The sequence below is a fragment of the Trachypithecus francoisi genome, unplaced genomic scaffold (assembly GCF_009764315.1).
Source record: "Trachypithecus francoisi isolate TF-2019V2 unplaced genomic scaffold, Tfra_2.0 Lachesis_group14, whole genome shotgun sequence".
Taxonomy (NCBI): Eukaryota; Metazoa; Chordata; class Mammalia; order Primates; family Cercopithecidae; genus Trachypithecus; species Trachypithecus francoisi.
The window spans coordinates 23,906,461-23,921,662 of NW_022681459.1; the positions used below are offsets into that span (position 1 = coordinate 23,906,461).

The window sequence follows — 15,202 nt, forward strand, 5'->3', positions numbered from 1 at the left end:
ACCTCTGCTTTCTAGAGGGTCCAGCAACCCTCCACCTGGCTTCCTAAGGCCCAGGGCTCTCGAGGTGATGGGGCAGGGGTCGAGGGGACGATTTAGCATGTTGCGAGCAGACTGCAAAGGCAATCTAGGATGTTCTGTAAATAAACATGTAGATGGTAGACAGTCATAGGCTATAGCCAGGGAGACTGATGGGAGGGGCAGGAAAAAGGTTGGTTCAGAAACCAAACACAGACTTCTAGAACAAAGAGAAATGATTAAGGGAACATATGCACTAAACTGCTAGAGGTTTGGCAGCAGTTAACAGGGCATATTAATGAGAAGAGGGAGTCTGTGCTGAAGGCCAAGAGGAAATTCTGCAAGGAGGGAGACAACGGGGGAAGGAGCTAATGCTCAGTTTGAGACAACTGGAGGCCGCCAGATTTATTTGTGCTATCTGAGATAACTCTGGGGCCAAACCGCACGGCTCACAGTCAACAAAGCAGCATTTATAAACCCTGTCAATTCTGCATTTCTGAAAATGAAGCTGCTTGAGTTTGCTTTAGCAGAAAGGAGAAACCATAAATGCATTTCCATCCTTAGTGGATGATGTCCTTACAAAACGAAAAAGGAAAAACAAAAAGGAGGGGGTTACATAATGATTACCTCCCTGCTTCTGTATATTTTCCTTCCTTGCTGGCAAAGGTTGTGAATAAAAGCTTTCTGTGAGTGGCAGCCGAGTGCATTCACTGTGGAACCAGAGCGGCACTCAAGAAGAGTGCTCTGTTTTGTACTCTTGTGTTGAGTCTGAAACATCCGGAGCCCCCTAAGGGTCACTCTGCAAACAAGACAGCCTCCTGACCCCTTTGGTTACTAAGGACAGCCCAGTAGCCACGGAGGCTCTGCGAATGGAACTGTCCTGATTGTCACATGGTCCTTTAAGATTAAGCTTTAATGATTGAGAATAACCTAAAGACACGCCAGTATGAATTAGTGAAAAATCCGAATGAACAAAAATGTAAATTCAGACCAAGTCCATCCACTTCGGGGATCTGAACCTAAGAAAACAGTCCACATTCACTACAGTGTTATAAAGGTAAAAATACGGAAATAACCTCACTGTTATTAGGCAAATGGTTACATAAATTCTGATAAGTTAAGTCAATGGAATAATTTGTAATCAAATTATTATAGTTCTGAAGACGATATAGCAACGTGGAAGAAAGGCTTGCACTGGTATGTCAAATTAAAAAACAGCATACAAAACTATAGGGACTTTTTTTTTTTTTTTTTTGAGATGCAGTCTCACTCTGTTGCCCAGGCTGGAGTGTAGTGGCACGAATCTTGGCTCACTGCAACCTCCATCTCCCAGGTTTAAGCGATTCTCCTGCCTCAGCCTCCTGAGTAGCTGGGATTACAGGCCTGCACCACCATGTCCAACTAATTTTCGTATTTTTAGTAGAGATGAGGTTTCATCATGTTAGCCAGGCTGGTCTTGAACTCCTGGCCTCAAGCGATCCTCCCGCCTCAGCCTCCCAAAAGGGCTGGGATTACAGGTGTAAGCCACTGTGCCTGGTCAAAAACTACATATACTTTTATTGCAAATATGTAAAATTCAAAAAAGGGTGGGAATGAGATTAGTCAAAATGTTAATGATGGCTATATTAAGAATTTTTTCTTTTAAAACTTCAATATGATTGGTAACCTATCTTTTTTCTTTTTTTTTTCTTTTGAGACAGGGTCTTATTCTGTTGTCTCAGCTAGAGTGCAGTAACTCACTGTAGCCTGGACCTCCAGGGCTCCAGGGATCCTCCCACCTCAACTTCCCGAATAGCTGGGACCACTATGGGTTCATACCACCACACATGGCTAACTTTTGTATTTTTTGGTAGAGATGGGGTTTTGCCATGTTGCCCAGACTGGGTAACCTTTTGATTTAAAATTTATTTTGATTTTTTTTTTGGAAAAAAGCATATTTTTACATTTAAATATAATATTGTAAATGAGCCACCGTGCCCGGCCATAATTTTTAAAAGCATACTTCAAAACATGATTGGACTCATGCTATATAGGATTTTGCATCCTGATTAAATCACCTAAAAGTGTCTGGTGGTCATCTGCCCACATTACTGATGGCTATATGATGGGCTTTCATGTGGGACTGCTGTGGGTTTTTTTATTCTTCAACAATGGGCTGTTTGGATTACTTCTGATTTTTCACACTGCATCAATAATGCTGTGGTGAACAGTTGAGCCCCTGAATTATTTTGTGACCCTGTCTGAGTCCTCCTCAGGATTCAATTCTGTAGAAGTACAGTCACTCGGTCAGGAAGTAAACCACTTTTAAGGCTATCACTGGGTCTGAACAGACTGGTTTTAAGGATTTCTGCTCACTTGTTAGTATCAGATAGAGACCATTCTGGCTAACAGGGTGAAACCCCATCTCTACTAAAAATACAAAAAAATTAGCTGGGCCCACGTGGTGGCTCACACCTGTAATCCTAGCACTTTGGGAGGCCAAGGCAGGCAGATCACTTGAGGTCAGGAGTTCGAGACCAGTTGGCCAACATGGTGAGACCCCATCTCTACTAAAAATACAGAAAATTAGCCGGGTATGGTGGCGGGTGCCTATAATCCCAGCTATGTGGGAGACTGAGGCAGGAGAATCACTTGAACCCAGGGGACAGAGGCTGCAGTGAGCTGAGATTGCACCACTGCACTCCAGCCTGGGCAACACAGGGAGACTCCATCTCAAAAAACAAAACAAAAATTATTAGGAAATATACCAAAATATTAGCGGCAGTTATTTTGGGGAGTGGACATATTTGAAAAAGATAGAAAAGTGTTAAGTAGCACAAAAGTTATCTAGGTAAGTCCTGCTTCTCATTAAATATTATTATTTTGGGATTGTATATTATTTTGGGATTGCTCTCTTTTTAGAAAACACAGATATATTTTATAAAGTATTTTTCTGATAATTAAAAATTTTTTATTTTGAAGATCTTACAGTGATGTTGTAGATACATAATTACAGACATTCTTATTATATTGTTAAAAAGAAGGCTTAAAAACAGTATCATAGAATGATTCTCTTTATATAAGATATGTATTTATAGAAAAATACAGGAGCCAGGCTCAGTGGCTCATGTTTATAATCCCAGCACTTTGGGAGGCTGAGGTGGGTGGACCACTTGAGCCCAGGAGTTCAAGACTAGCCTGGGCAACATGGCAAAGCCCCATGTCTATCAAAAATTACAAAAATTTAGCCAGGCATGGTGGCACATGCCTGTAGTTCCAGCTACTTGGGAGGCTGAGGTGGGAGGATCAGTTGAGGGAGGGAATTCAATGCTGCAGTAAGCAAAGATCATGCCACTGCACTCCAGCCTGGGCAACAGAGCAAGATGCTGTTTCAAAAAAGAAAAAAGAAGAAGAAGAAGAATACCGGACACATATTAACAGTGGTTATCTCAAGAAGGTGGAAGAGGCCGGGCGTGGTGGCTCACACCTGTAATCCTAACATTTTGGGAGGCTGAGGCAGGCAGATCATGAGGTCAAGAGATCGAGACCATCCTGGCCAACATGGTGAAACCGTGTCTCTACTAAAAATACAGAAATTAGCTGGGCATGTTGGCACACACCTGTAGTCCCAGCTACTCAGGAGGCTGAGGCAAGAGAATGGCTTGAACCTGGGAGGCGAAGGTTGCAGTGAGCCAAGATCCCACCACTGCCTTCTAGCCAGGTGACAGAGCAAGACTCCGTCTCAAAAAAAAAAAAAAAAAAAAAGAAGGTGGAAGTGTGTAAGTAGAATTATATGATGATTTAATGTCTCCTTTATGTTGTTCTATATAATCTCTGGGTGGTAAGATTTCAAGTGATTTTTACTTCTCTCTTATACTTTACTGAATTTTCCAATACTTTTGTAATTGTAGTGCACTCATTTTATAAATGCTATTAAAAAAAGATTGATTTAAGCCCAACCTGTAAGTGGATTAAGCTTGCAGCCGCCAGTTCACTAGTTGGTGGAACAACCTCCTTTCCGGCACAGACTGGCAAAGAAAGGGCGGCCCAGTGCAGGCAGCTTTCCCAGGCTGCCATACCTGTCCCGTGCTCATCCTCTGCTGCACAGGCCAAGGCCACGGAGGGCTGGCACTCTGCCGCTGGGGGCAGCTGGCCTCTGGACGCCGGGCTGTACCTCCGACTGGCCTCCCTTTCTAAAAGATGTTGTAAAGTCTTTCTCTGGAAAGCACACCCCAGCCACCCCTAAGTCTGAGGCATCATGCCCTGCAGCAGGCTGGCATGGGGTGGGTGTGAGGCGACCTTGAAGTCTCCCTCGGACCTGGGAGGCTTCCTCAGCTCATGGTCCTGGCCTGGCACCAGTCTGTGCTTCTCTTTGCTATCTTCTTTCCCCTACCAGTTTTCTCAGCTCTGACGCGGTTCTTAGCTTTCGGAGAGACAAACACTCTCATGCGTGAAAAAGAAAGCCAACGGGGGGTGGGGAGGAAAAGGGAGAAGGGGGCCCCAGGCAGTCACACGTTGAAGGTTCATGAGTTATTTTTCATTTTTAAAAAGCTGACTGGAAGAGAATTCCCACTGTTCATAACCCTGCTGCTCTCTGCGCAGTTCAAAGGAGGCAGTGCCATACTTCATTTCAGAACCACTTCTAAAACGTATGACATTGTGAACACCGACCATGACATCTGAGTAGCACTTTCTAAAACGTTAACAAGCTAAAATATCAAGATACTTCATTTTTGTTAAAGTCACACTTTAACAATATAATTTTTTTTTTAAGCTACTTTCTCGGCGGGAATGCACAATATTGTTTTTTGAAAGAAAATGAACAGTGGTTTCTGCTAAAAACGCCTCCACCGTAAAATGGAGCGAGGCCCGTGAGACGGCTGTGCAACGCATGGGGACACAGTCAGGGGCAGAAGAGGCCCGACTTCTGACAGGCGACTTCTGAACTGGCGACAGGGTCCACAGCACAAAGCTGAGGTTGCTGCCCCAGGACACTGCAGGGTCCTAGCCAGGGACCCCAGGGATATTATTCCTGGCAGCTACAGAAAGGTTCCCAGGGGACTTGAGAAACATCACAGCAGAGTGGAGACTCGGACAGGGAATGGGACAGATCTGGACTCGAATCCCAGTGTTGATATAAACATGGAGTAAGGGAATCCATCCCTCTCGGTCTCTCCAGTCACCTATAAAATGGAACATTTTGTGCAATGTCAGTAACAATGAAATATGACGGAATCCGCAACGTGGTCCCTGTCATGTCAATCCTAGAACTTCTTGCTGCCAGAAGACAAGCAGAGCCTCCCCTTACCTCCTCCTCTTGGGGATAAGGAGGGAAGTTGGGAAGAGGGAGGGAAGGAATGGAATGGTGGGAACAAATGTGTGTGTTTTAGGACTCCTCAAAAATTCTACAGGTGATGCCTCTCCTCTCTGTACCCACCCGTCATCACTTCTACCTACACACACTAAGGTGATCTCTATCTGGGCTAAAAACCGTGTAAGTGACACTAGCAACGGGGGATGCAGAATCTTCACTTCCAATTCTAGGGTCTCTGAACCTATTCAGCAAAGCTACACATAGTTGGTTGCACTGGTTCTTTGGCTGACTTTGCTTAGGCGACTGCTTAGAAACACTGTTGGTCAGACGTGTGCTCAGGCAGGTAACAGAACAGTTTTATTGATACATTCTTCCATTCTATTCTGGATTTGACACTACGGCCTGATCTTTCCTCAATGCACCCCGTTGGTAGGCTTTAGATCATATCCCCTTTCTGCTCTTGGTGTGTAGCACAGGATGCGTGTTTCAGTCGGAGGCAATACAGGAATTGGGACTGTTCACCACGAGCAGAGCCATCATGATCCTCCCGCTGGAGCTCCCCAGAAGCAGAGTGGTGCCTGCGGGTCAGGCCCTCTGGTAGAGACACCCGCTTCATTGCCATAGCTCCCGGCATACCTGCCCTTCTTAGGGTTTTTGGCTAATCTTCCCCATGTCCAGCATAAGAGCGTCCATACTGCTGCTAAATAAATCACTTCATGGCTCCCAAGAAGGAGCCCAGTGGATTCAGCTTTCAGAATGAGGCTCCTTTCTGGTAAATCAAGCATTTACTGACGTTGCTCTGTATTATCCAATCAAAGTGAATACAAACCACTGTTTCTTACCCTGACACTTCACCATAAATACTGGACGTCTGAGCATCCACTGCCTTCTATCTTAAACTGGTGCTATTACAGAATTTACAGATGAGCAAAGAAGCTTGCCTACAGAGAAATATTCATGGTACCCACAGCCACCTCTGTGGCTATGCCTCAGTGGCAGCCCTGAGGGTAGATCCCTGCCTCTAGTGGCGAGCCTTCACTGCGCCACCACACACCAGTACTCAGACTATCTGTCCCCACTCCTCCGCCAGGGGTCTCCAGATCCTCCACATGATCCTCTCAACCTCCCTTCCAGGCTGGTCAGATCTCATAAATACATGTGTCTTCTACAACTGGGTGTGGAGCGGCTCCTTGTGGAGAGTGTCCACAAGCCTTGACCATAAGTCATCTGCCCCCAAAGAGGGTCTGCTACTGGGAAGTGCTGCTATTTCAGAAGATGGACACCGACTCACGTGGACTACACAGCAAGCAGCCATCTGCGAACAGTGTTTCTGCAAGCACCAGGTAGATGCTTCAACTGGTCACCTGGAATTCATGCCAATTTTGTGTGCTATGAGTGGCATTATAGGTGCGTGATCTCATCCAAGCCTTCCAAAGCTGAGAAGAAGTCCTTCCTCACAGACAAGAGGACACCGTCTCAGAAAGGCAAAACCACTTCTATGAAGCCACATAGCAATCTAACCGGAAATTCAAATCAAGTTCTGGTTGGCTGTAAGGTCTAGAATACTTTTTTTCTTTTTAACCTTTTACTTTGAAATAATAGCAGACTTAAAGTTACAAGAAGAGTACAAAGCATTCCTACATGCCCTTCACACAGCACTCAGATTTCCTAAAGGTTCACTTTTTGCCACATGTTTTGTCCATCTGTCTATCCATCATTATTTTCTGAACCATTTGAGAGTGAGTTGCAGCCCAAATGTCTCTGTATCTCTATATACTTCTGTGTAGCTTCCTAAAACCCAGGGTTTATCTTATTTAATTATGGTACAATCTTGGAAATCAAGAGCATTGATACCACACTATTTTACTCTTTTCGTTTTCTTTTTGTGCGTGTGTGTGTGGGGTCTCGCTCTGTCACCCAGGCTAGAGTGCAGTGGCGCGATCTTGGCTCACTGCAACCTCCGCCTCCCGGGTTCAAATGATTCTCCTGCCTCTCAGTCTCTTGAGTAGCTGGGATTACAGGCGTGCACCACTATGCCCGGCTAAGTTTTGTATTTTTAGTAGAGACGGGGTTTCACCATGTTGGTCAGGCTGGTCTCGAACTCCTGACCTCGTGATCCGCCCACCTCAGGCATGAGCCACCGCACCCAGCTGATATAACACTATTATCTAATCCAGAGGTCAGCAGAATTTTCTATGAAGGGTCAGAGCGTAAATACTGTAGGCTCTGCAGGCCATATGGTTTGTGTGCTCAGTTGCTCAAACCTGCCGTCCGAGGGCAAAGGCAACCATGCCTGTGTTTCAACATTTACAGACGTAAAAACTTGAATTTTACATAATGTTCGTGTATCACAATATATTCCTTTTAACTAATAGGTTTTTTTCTGTTTTTGTTTTTTTAGAGCAACTTTAGGTTTACAGAAAAATTGTGCAGAAAGAGTTCCCATATGTCCACTTCCCTAACAGTTTCCTTATCATTCGCATCTTGCTGTGCTGTGGCCATTTGTCACAATTTCTGAAGCGGTCTTGGTATGGGATCGTTAACTACAGCTCACTGCTTCCGTTAGGGTTCCTGCTTTGTGCCGTGCATTCTGTGGGTTTTGATAAACACACCGCATCTGTGGCCACCGTGTCGGCCTCACACAGAACAGTTTCCCTGCCCTAAACATCCCCCTGTGCTTCGCTTATTCATCCCTCATCCCTTCCTCTCCCCGAACCCTTTGGCAACCACTGGTACTTCTACTATCTCTATAGTTTTGCCTTTCCCAAAGTGTCATATAAATTTTATTCCTTAAAATTTTTTCTGACCCTTTAAAATGTAAAAATCATGCTTAGCTTTCATGTGGCACGAAAACTGGCAGCAGGCCAGATTTGGCCGAAGGGTCACACTTTGCCAACCCCAGATCTCATCTATAGAATGTATTCAAATTGTAGCCATTGTCCTAGTAATAATGCTCTTTTTTTCTGGTCTAAAAATCAAATCCAGGATCATCTGATGCTTTCAGCTGTCACGGTTCCTTAGTCTCCTTTTATCTGGTTCAGTTTCTTAGCCTTCTTTTTGTTCTTCATGATCCAGACATTTTTGGAAGAGCAGGGGCAGTTATTTTGTCCTATGTCCCTCGATTTAGATAATCTGATACCCCCGTTCTAAGACTCAGGCGTGCATGTCTAGCAGGAATACATGGAAGCGATGTTGTGACCTCAGGGCCTGATCGGGAGGCAGGCAGTGTAACGTCGGGGATGTGAACTTTGACCCACAGGGTTATGTGGTTTGTGCTGGGTTTTCCCACTAAAATCCTGTGTAATTAATATGCACTTATGGGGAGATAAATCTGCTTCTCATGAAATTTAATCTACTAGTTTTAGTATCCATGAATGATTCTTGCTTGAATCAATTATTATTATTATTTTTTGAGACAGAGTCTCACTCTGTCACCCAGTCTGGAATGCAGTGGTGCAGCCTCCACCCACTGCAACCTCTGCCTCCTGGGTTCAGGCAATTCTCCTGCCACAGCCTCCTGAGTAGCTGGGATTACAGGTGTGTGCCACCACACCTGGCGAATTTTTTATTTTAGTAGAGACAGGGTTTCTCTCTGTTGGTCAGGCTTGTCTCGAACTCTTGACCTCGGCGATCCACCTGTCTTGGCCTCCCAAAGTGCTGAGATTACAGGTGTGAGCTACCTTGCCTGGCCTTGAATCAATTATTTACTTGATGGCTGCCAAATAGATTTTTCTGAGCCATCATTTCTTCTATATTCACTTGTTGGGTTCTACTGTAAGGAGTAACTTTTTCTTCTCCCCTCCACTTATTATTTATATTTTAATTTATTTATATCAGAGTAGACTTATGGATTCTTATTGTATTCAATAGATTGTATGCCTTCCTATCATTATTTATTTTGATACTCAAATTGTCACACACCTGGCAAGTGAATGCTCCTTCAGTCTGGCTGTTGGGTCCTACTGGTGTGTCCCAGTCATCTTTCAGCATAAGAGGTCTCTACTTTCAGGCACAAGAGGTTCTAGGCTCATCTTGAACTTTCTTAGCCCCCACCCTGGAATCAGCTATTTCTCCAAGGAGCTCTGGTTCCTTTTGGTGAAAAATGGTATTTAAAACAAAACTGAGGCTAAGAGACAGAAAATGTGTGTATGTGTGTCTAGGGTGTATATATGCATTATAATTGTCCCTTGGTATTCATGGAGGATTTGTTCCAGACTGCCTCCCAAGTCCCACAATGAGCTCTGTGGAACCTGAGCACACAAAAAATTGGCCCTCCATATACGTGGGTTTCACATCCCATGAATAATCTGCTTTGGTTGAAAAAATTCCATGTATAGTAGATCCTTGCAGCTCATACCCCTGAGAAATCAAGGGTCAACTGTATTTCCTTCCGTCCGTCCGTCCCTCCCTCCCTCCTTCCTTCCTTCCCTCCTTCCTTTCTTTCTTCCTTCCTTCCTCTAGATTCTCATCTTCTTCCTCTATGTAATCTATCCATCCATCCATCCATCCATCCATCCATCCAGTTTGAAAACCATGAGTTCATCATAAACTCCAATCCAATCCAACACCACAAGGTTCATTCTAGCCCCCCCTTTTTCTATATTCATAAATTCCTTCTCGAGAGTGAGAAATCTGGCTCGCATTATCTACACTATTTATTCATTTGCTCACACCGTAATACACAGGGGAAGTGGTCTCGGCAGTGCTGACCCATATCACTGTGAAATCACACTTACTAACTAGAGTTCAACATTTGTTTACAGTTCTTTTTGCCCTTAGCCTGAGGGTATAGATTCAAATATTGTATTGAACATTTCCTTGGATTTGTTCTTTTTTTCCCCCTTCACGTTAGTGTGGTTATTTGTCTGAAATCAGGTTAGTTTTAACTGTACTTCTGTATTACATTTTACCCCCACACCCAAACCCCACCAATCCTTCTTTCTTTTTTCATTGTTTAACCTGGTTCAGAGTCAGAACTGTACACAGACAAATATACTCTAAGAAGTCAGCTCCCCTATGCATCCCTTCGAGCTAGGTCTCCCACTCCATCTCCTTTCTGTAAACTGCAAATCAAAATCTCATTCGTTTCTGGTTCATTCTTCTTGTGTTCCTTTTTATATAAATGAATGGATACATGCATATTTTCTTATTTCCTTGTCTTCCTTACAGCAAGTTACCATTTTGTAGATACTCTTTTGCCTCCCCCACCCCCCTAACTCCCCCACACTTAATATACCCGGGAAGCACTCTGTAAGTTCATAGAGCTTTTCCTCATTTTTTCTTTCTCTCTCTCTTTTTTTTTTTGTTGAGACGGAGTCTCACTCTGTTGCCCAGGCTGGAATGCAGTGGCGCAGTCTTGGCTCAGTGCAAGCTCTGCCTCCCGGGTTAACGCCAGTCTCCTGCCTCAAGCCTCTGGAATAGCTGGGACTACAGGCGCCCACCACCACGCCCGGCTTATTTTTTTGTATTTTTATTTATTTATTTTTTTAAAGATTAAGGAATTTTATTTTTTACAAATTAAGACTATGTAGATTTCATATATTTCTGAATCAAAAACACCTTTGTCTTCACAGTATGAGTTAGAATGCAGCCTGAGCTGAAAATCAAGGAACTAGAAAATAAAGTGGTAATTAGAGATAACTGTATTAAAAATCTGTTAGGCATTTTCTTTAAAAGTAGTTTTTTTTTTTTTTTTTTTTTTTTTTTAATATCTTGTCATTCTTGGCACTGTTTCTAAAAGAAAAACTCCATTATCCCAAGCAAAAAAGCACCGAAGGTGGAGTTTGGCTTCAGGAGATGTAACTCAAATTTTTAGGCCTGGCAGAGAATCACCAAATTTATGGAGAGTTGTTAACAGGAGTTTAACAGGAAGGAAGTCCCTTTAGTAAGTTCTCAAGCCAGAGGCTGGAGGCAGCAGCTACATCAGAGGACAGCATCCTCAAAGTGAGCTTTTCCGGGTGGCATGTCACTTCAGGAATAAACACAACTTAGGAACAAATGGTTTCATGGGATAGCACAGTAACACGGTGCACTGTGAACCTGAGGCCACCGTGTCAATCTGTGCACTGGTTGTGAATAGAGAGAGCCAAAAATTATGTCCTATTGGTAATGAGCTTTCAATGGCTCAATCCTCTCACACTGAGGCTCTGTAGAGCAGCTCAGAGCCACAACCACTCCCAACACTGGCCCTTCTGTGGGCAGCTGTCTGTGGCAGCCCACAGGAAAGGAGCTGGAGATCCCCATTAGGACTGTCCACCCACACTTGAAGCCACAAAACTGCAGAGATTGGGGCTGTCACTGGTTTGGCCACCTAACTCCCGCCTAAAAGGCCACAAATTTCTGGAAAACAGGTAACAGACCAAAAACTAAAGTGCATCAGTAAAATGAACATTTATCTACTGCCCTGAGTCTCTGGCTTGATACTACCTACTGGTGTCCAGTTGGGGACAGACTAAAATGCACTGAAGGACTGTTAGGATTGCTGCCTCCTAAGTTATCACAGCCCCATTCTGTTCATGTGAACGAGGAACTGCTTGGTTGGTAAAGGAGATTTTGCTCCCCACCGCCCCAAACAGGTCCTTATCTAGGTTTGCTCCCTGCTGCCCCAAACAGGTCTGGCAGGAGTGGTTACAATGAGCTTCAGAGGCTCAACCATTCCCCTTCCCTATCCTTGCTCAGACATTTAATCACAGCCACTTAGTAGAGGCCACTCAGTAAGGGGATAACCAACTAAAAAAACAAAAACAGGGCAAGTTTAGGGGAGCCCTACGATGCTGTACCTGGATACACATAATCAACCTTTTCAAAAATGCCTGACAAGAATTAGTCTTCCCTTTGTGCTGAAGTCTTCCCACCCATGGATGGAAGCAGGCTGACTCCCTGAGGATCAGGCAAGGGATGGGAAAGGGAACACATTACTTTTGTGAAGGCAAAGCAGAAAGGTGTGTTTGCCAGACCAGCATGGGCAGCTCAGAGGAAGCAAAGCATCCACCAGAAGAGGCTCTCCATTTTCTTTGTAGGGCCTGACAGTTCAGATATGAGGCTAAGTTAACAATGGGACCACTGAATTTCTTTCCAAAGGAAAACTCATGGCCCAGTCCCACAGGAACTGTGCGCATACCAAACAGCGATGAGTAAGGAAGGGCCGGGTGGCCCTACCAAACAGTTCAGGTCCACTGGGTGAAGCCTGGTGGGAAAGCGACTTCTGAAGTTAGCGCCCTCTGCTGGTCCCACTCCTCATCACAGCAGGTCGACTGCCTAAGTAGAGGAAGAGGCTACAGACTGGGTTGACAAAAAAGGGAGTGAGGAGAACTCCAGGAAGATGAAGCCAAACTCCAAACTATATTCTGCTAATCAGTTTTTTGATCAAAAAATTCAAAATAGAGGAAACCACAAAGTACAAAAGCTTTTCTGATGCTTTTCATTATCACAGAACACACCACCTGTAATGTGTGCAAGAAGGAAATGAGGGGTGGAAGGAGAGGAAGTTAAATTGGGAAAGGCTGGATGGTCACTTCATTTATTCTCTTTCTTCTTATCCTTTTCATTCATGGCCAGGATCATCATGAGTTTTCTAAAGAGAGTAACAAAATCTAAGAAGAGATCAATGCAGTGCCAGATATAATCTTGATCTCCATTTTCGGCCTTTTCAATAATGAGTTGAGCATCAAAAAGGACAAAGCCACACATGACCACCAGTCCCACATACAGGTTTGCCTGGAAAAGCCAAATGGATCCAAAGAAAACATTCCCCACGGAAGACAAAAGCAACAGGCTCAGGGCTGACATCAAGATACCTCCCAGAAAGAGGTAGCTACGGCGCCTGGCATAGAGTGCACTGAGGGTGAATCAGGTGAAGATCATTGCTGTGCCCATGAAAGCGGTGGGAAGGATGCTGGGGTTGACAGCAATACAAAATTCCAGGGCAGGGCCCAGGCCAACTCCTGTAAGGAAAGCAAATCCAGCAAGAAGTCCCAGTCTTTTCTGCTCAGTTTCATGGCTATGAGGTGTTGCCATCAGCCAAATCATCAACATCAGGGAGCCCAAGGCAAACAGCAGGCCAGCCTGAATGAAATGAGTGACCACATGGACATAGGACCCTGTAGCCGCCACAAACATACAAAGGGCAAAACTTGCATAGACCTTCTTCAGGTGCTGCTGCGTTGAGGGGGTTATATGAGAAAATTTAAAAAGCGCATCAAAGTTGATCTTTCGATCAAATATGTTCATGGTTCCAGAGTCTGTGCAACAGTCTCCACTCTTCCTAACCAGCCACTCCAAGGCCTACGGGCGCTTCTAACACCGGATGTGCTCTCTTTTTTGTATTTTTAGTAGACACCGGGTTTCACCGTGTTAGCCAGGATGGTCTCGATCTCCTGACCTTGTGATCCACCTGCCTCAGCTTCCCAAAGTGCTGGGATTACAGGCGTGAGCCACCGCGCCCGGCTCCTCATTTTTTCTTAAAGCTGAGCAGACTCCATTCTGTGGATGTAGCACAGCCTCTTCAGCCACTCTCTTACGTACAGGCATTTAAAGTAATTCCTAAAAGGACAGTATAATGAACACTCTTATTTGCACAGATTTTTATATTGCTGAAGGTATATCTTCAGGGTAAACTGCTGGAAATAGGATGCTGAGCCAGAAGGTAAAGACATTAGTAGCTTTATCAGATTCTGCCAGAACCCCCACTACTGCACACAGCCACGCAGAGATACCGGTTTCCCTACAGCCTCACCAATGGACAGTGGTGTGTGTCTGTGCATGTGTGTGTGTATACACAGTCAATTACCAGTTAATGTCTTTTGAGTTAACTCAAAAGTTAAGAGTTTCTTATATATTAGGGCAGGGTCCTCAGCTCTGCCCCACCCCTCCCACCCTCCAAAGGCTGCACAGCAGAAGGTGAGAAGAGGGCAGGCAGGTGGGCAAGCAAGCTAGCAAAGATTCATCTGTATTTACAGCCACTCCCTACAGCTCACGTTACCACCTGAGCTCCACTTTCTGTCAGATCAGCGGCAGCATTAGATTCTCATAGGAGCGTGAACCCTATTGTGAACTGTGTGTCCAAGGGATCTAGGTTGCGTGGTCTTTATGAGAATCGAAGGCCTGATGATCTGAGGTGGAGCTGAGGTGGTGTTGCTAGCACTGGGGAGTGGCTGCAAATACAGATTAACATTAGCAGAGATGTTTGACTGCAGAGACCATAATAAATCCACTGCTTGCAGACTCGTATCAAAACCCTCTCAGTGAGTGGCAAGAGACAATCAAGCTGCAGGCTTCACGGTGGCAAGTGAGTTGATGCACTTCAATTGTACAGCTGCATCCAGTGGCCTTAAAAGTACGTCTGACACAACTACACATCTCCATATGTTCTGGATTAAAGTCAAGGTGGAGTATCCTGAGATTGCCACAAAAGCACTGCAAAGCCTGCTTCTATTTTCAACATCCTATCTTTGTGAAGCAGGGTTTTCTGCAGTGACAGCAACCAAAGAGTGATTACATAGTAGACCAGACTTAAGCAACATACTTTGGGTGTCTCTGTCTCCATCACCCCCAGATGGAATCATCTAGTTACAGGAAAACAAGCTTGGGAATCCCACTGATTCTACATTATTGTGCATTGTATAATTATGTCATTATATATTATAATGTAATAATAATAAAAATAATAGAAATAAAGGTTACAAGAAATGTAATGCACTGGAATCATCCCAAAACCATCCCACTGCACCTCATCCACGGAAAAATTGTCTTCCATGAAACTGGCTCCCAGTGCCAAAAAGGTTGGGGACCACTGCATTAGAGAATATTAGTGCTTTACCTGTGATATCTGTTGCAAATATTACCACCCAGTTTGTCACTTTTCTTTTGCTTATCATGTTTTTGCCATCCAAAAGT

At 44.4% G+C, this 15,202-nt stretch overlaps 2 protein-coding genes across 6 annotated transcripts in view; both read right to left on the bottom strand.

Moving 5' to 3' along the window:
* HLCS (holocarboxylase synthetase) overlaps positions 1–15,202 on the bottom strand; it is a 248,844-nt gene that overhangs the window by 16,164 nt on the left and 217,478 nt on the right. The window lies entirely within an intron of this gene.
* On the bottom strand, positions 10,815–13,640 carry LOC117095759 (bax inhibitor 1-like). Its single transcript, XM_033232440.1, is given in 1 exon segment — positions 10,815–13,640. A coding segment is annotated over 1 exon segment (714 nt). The 5' UTR covers positions 13,538–13,640; the 3' UTR covers positions 10,815–12,823.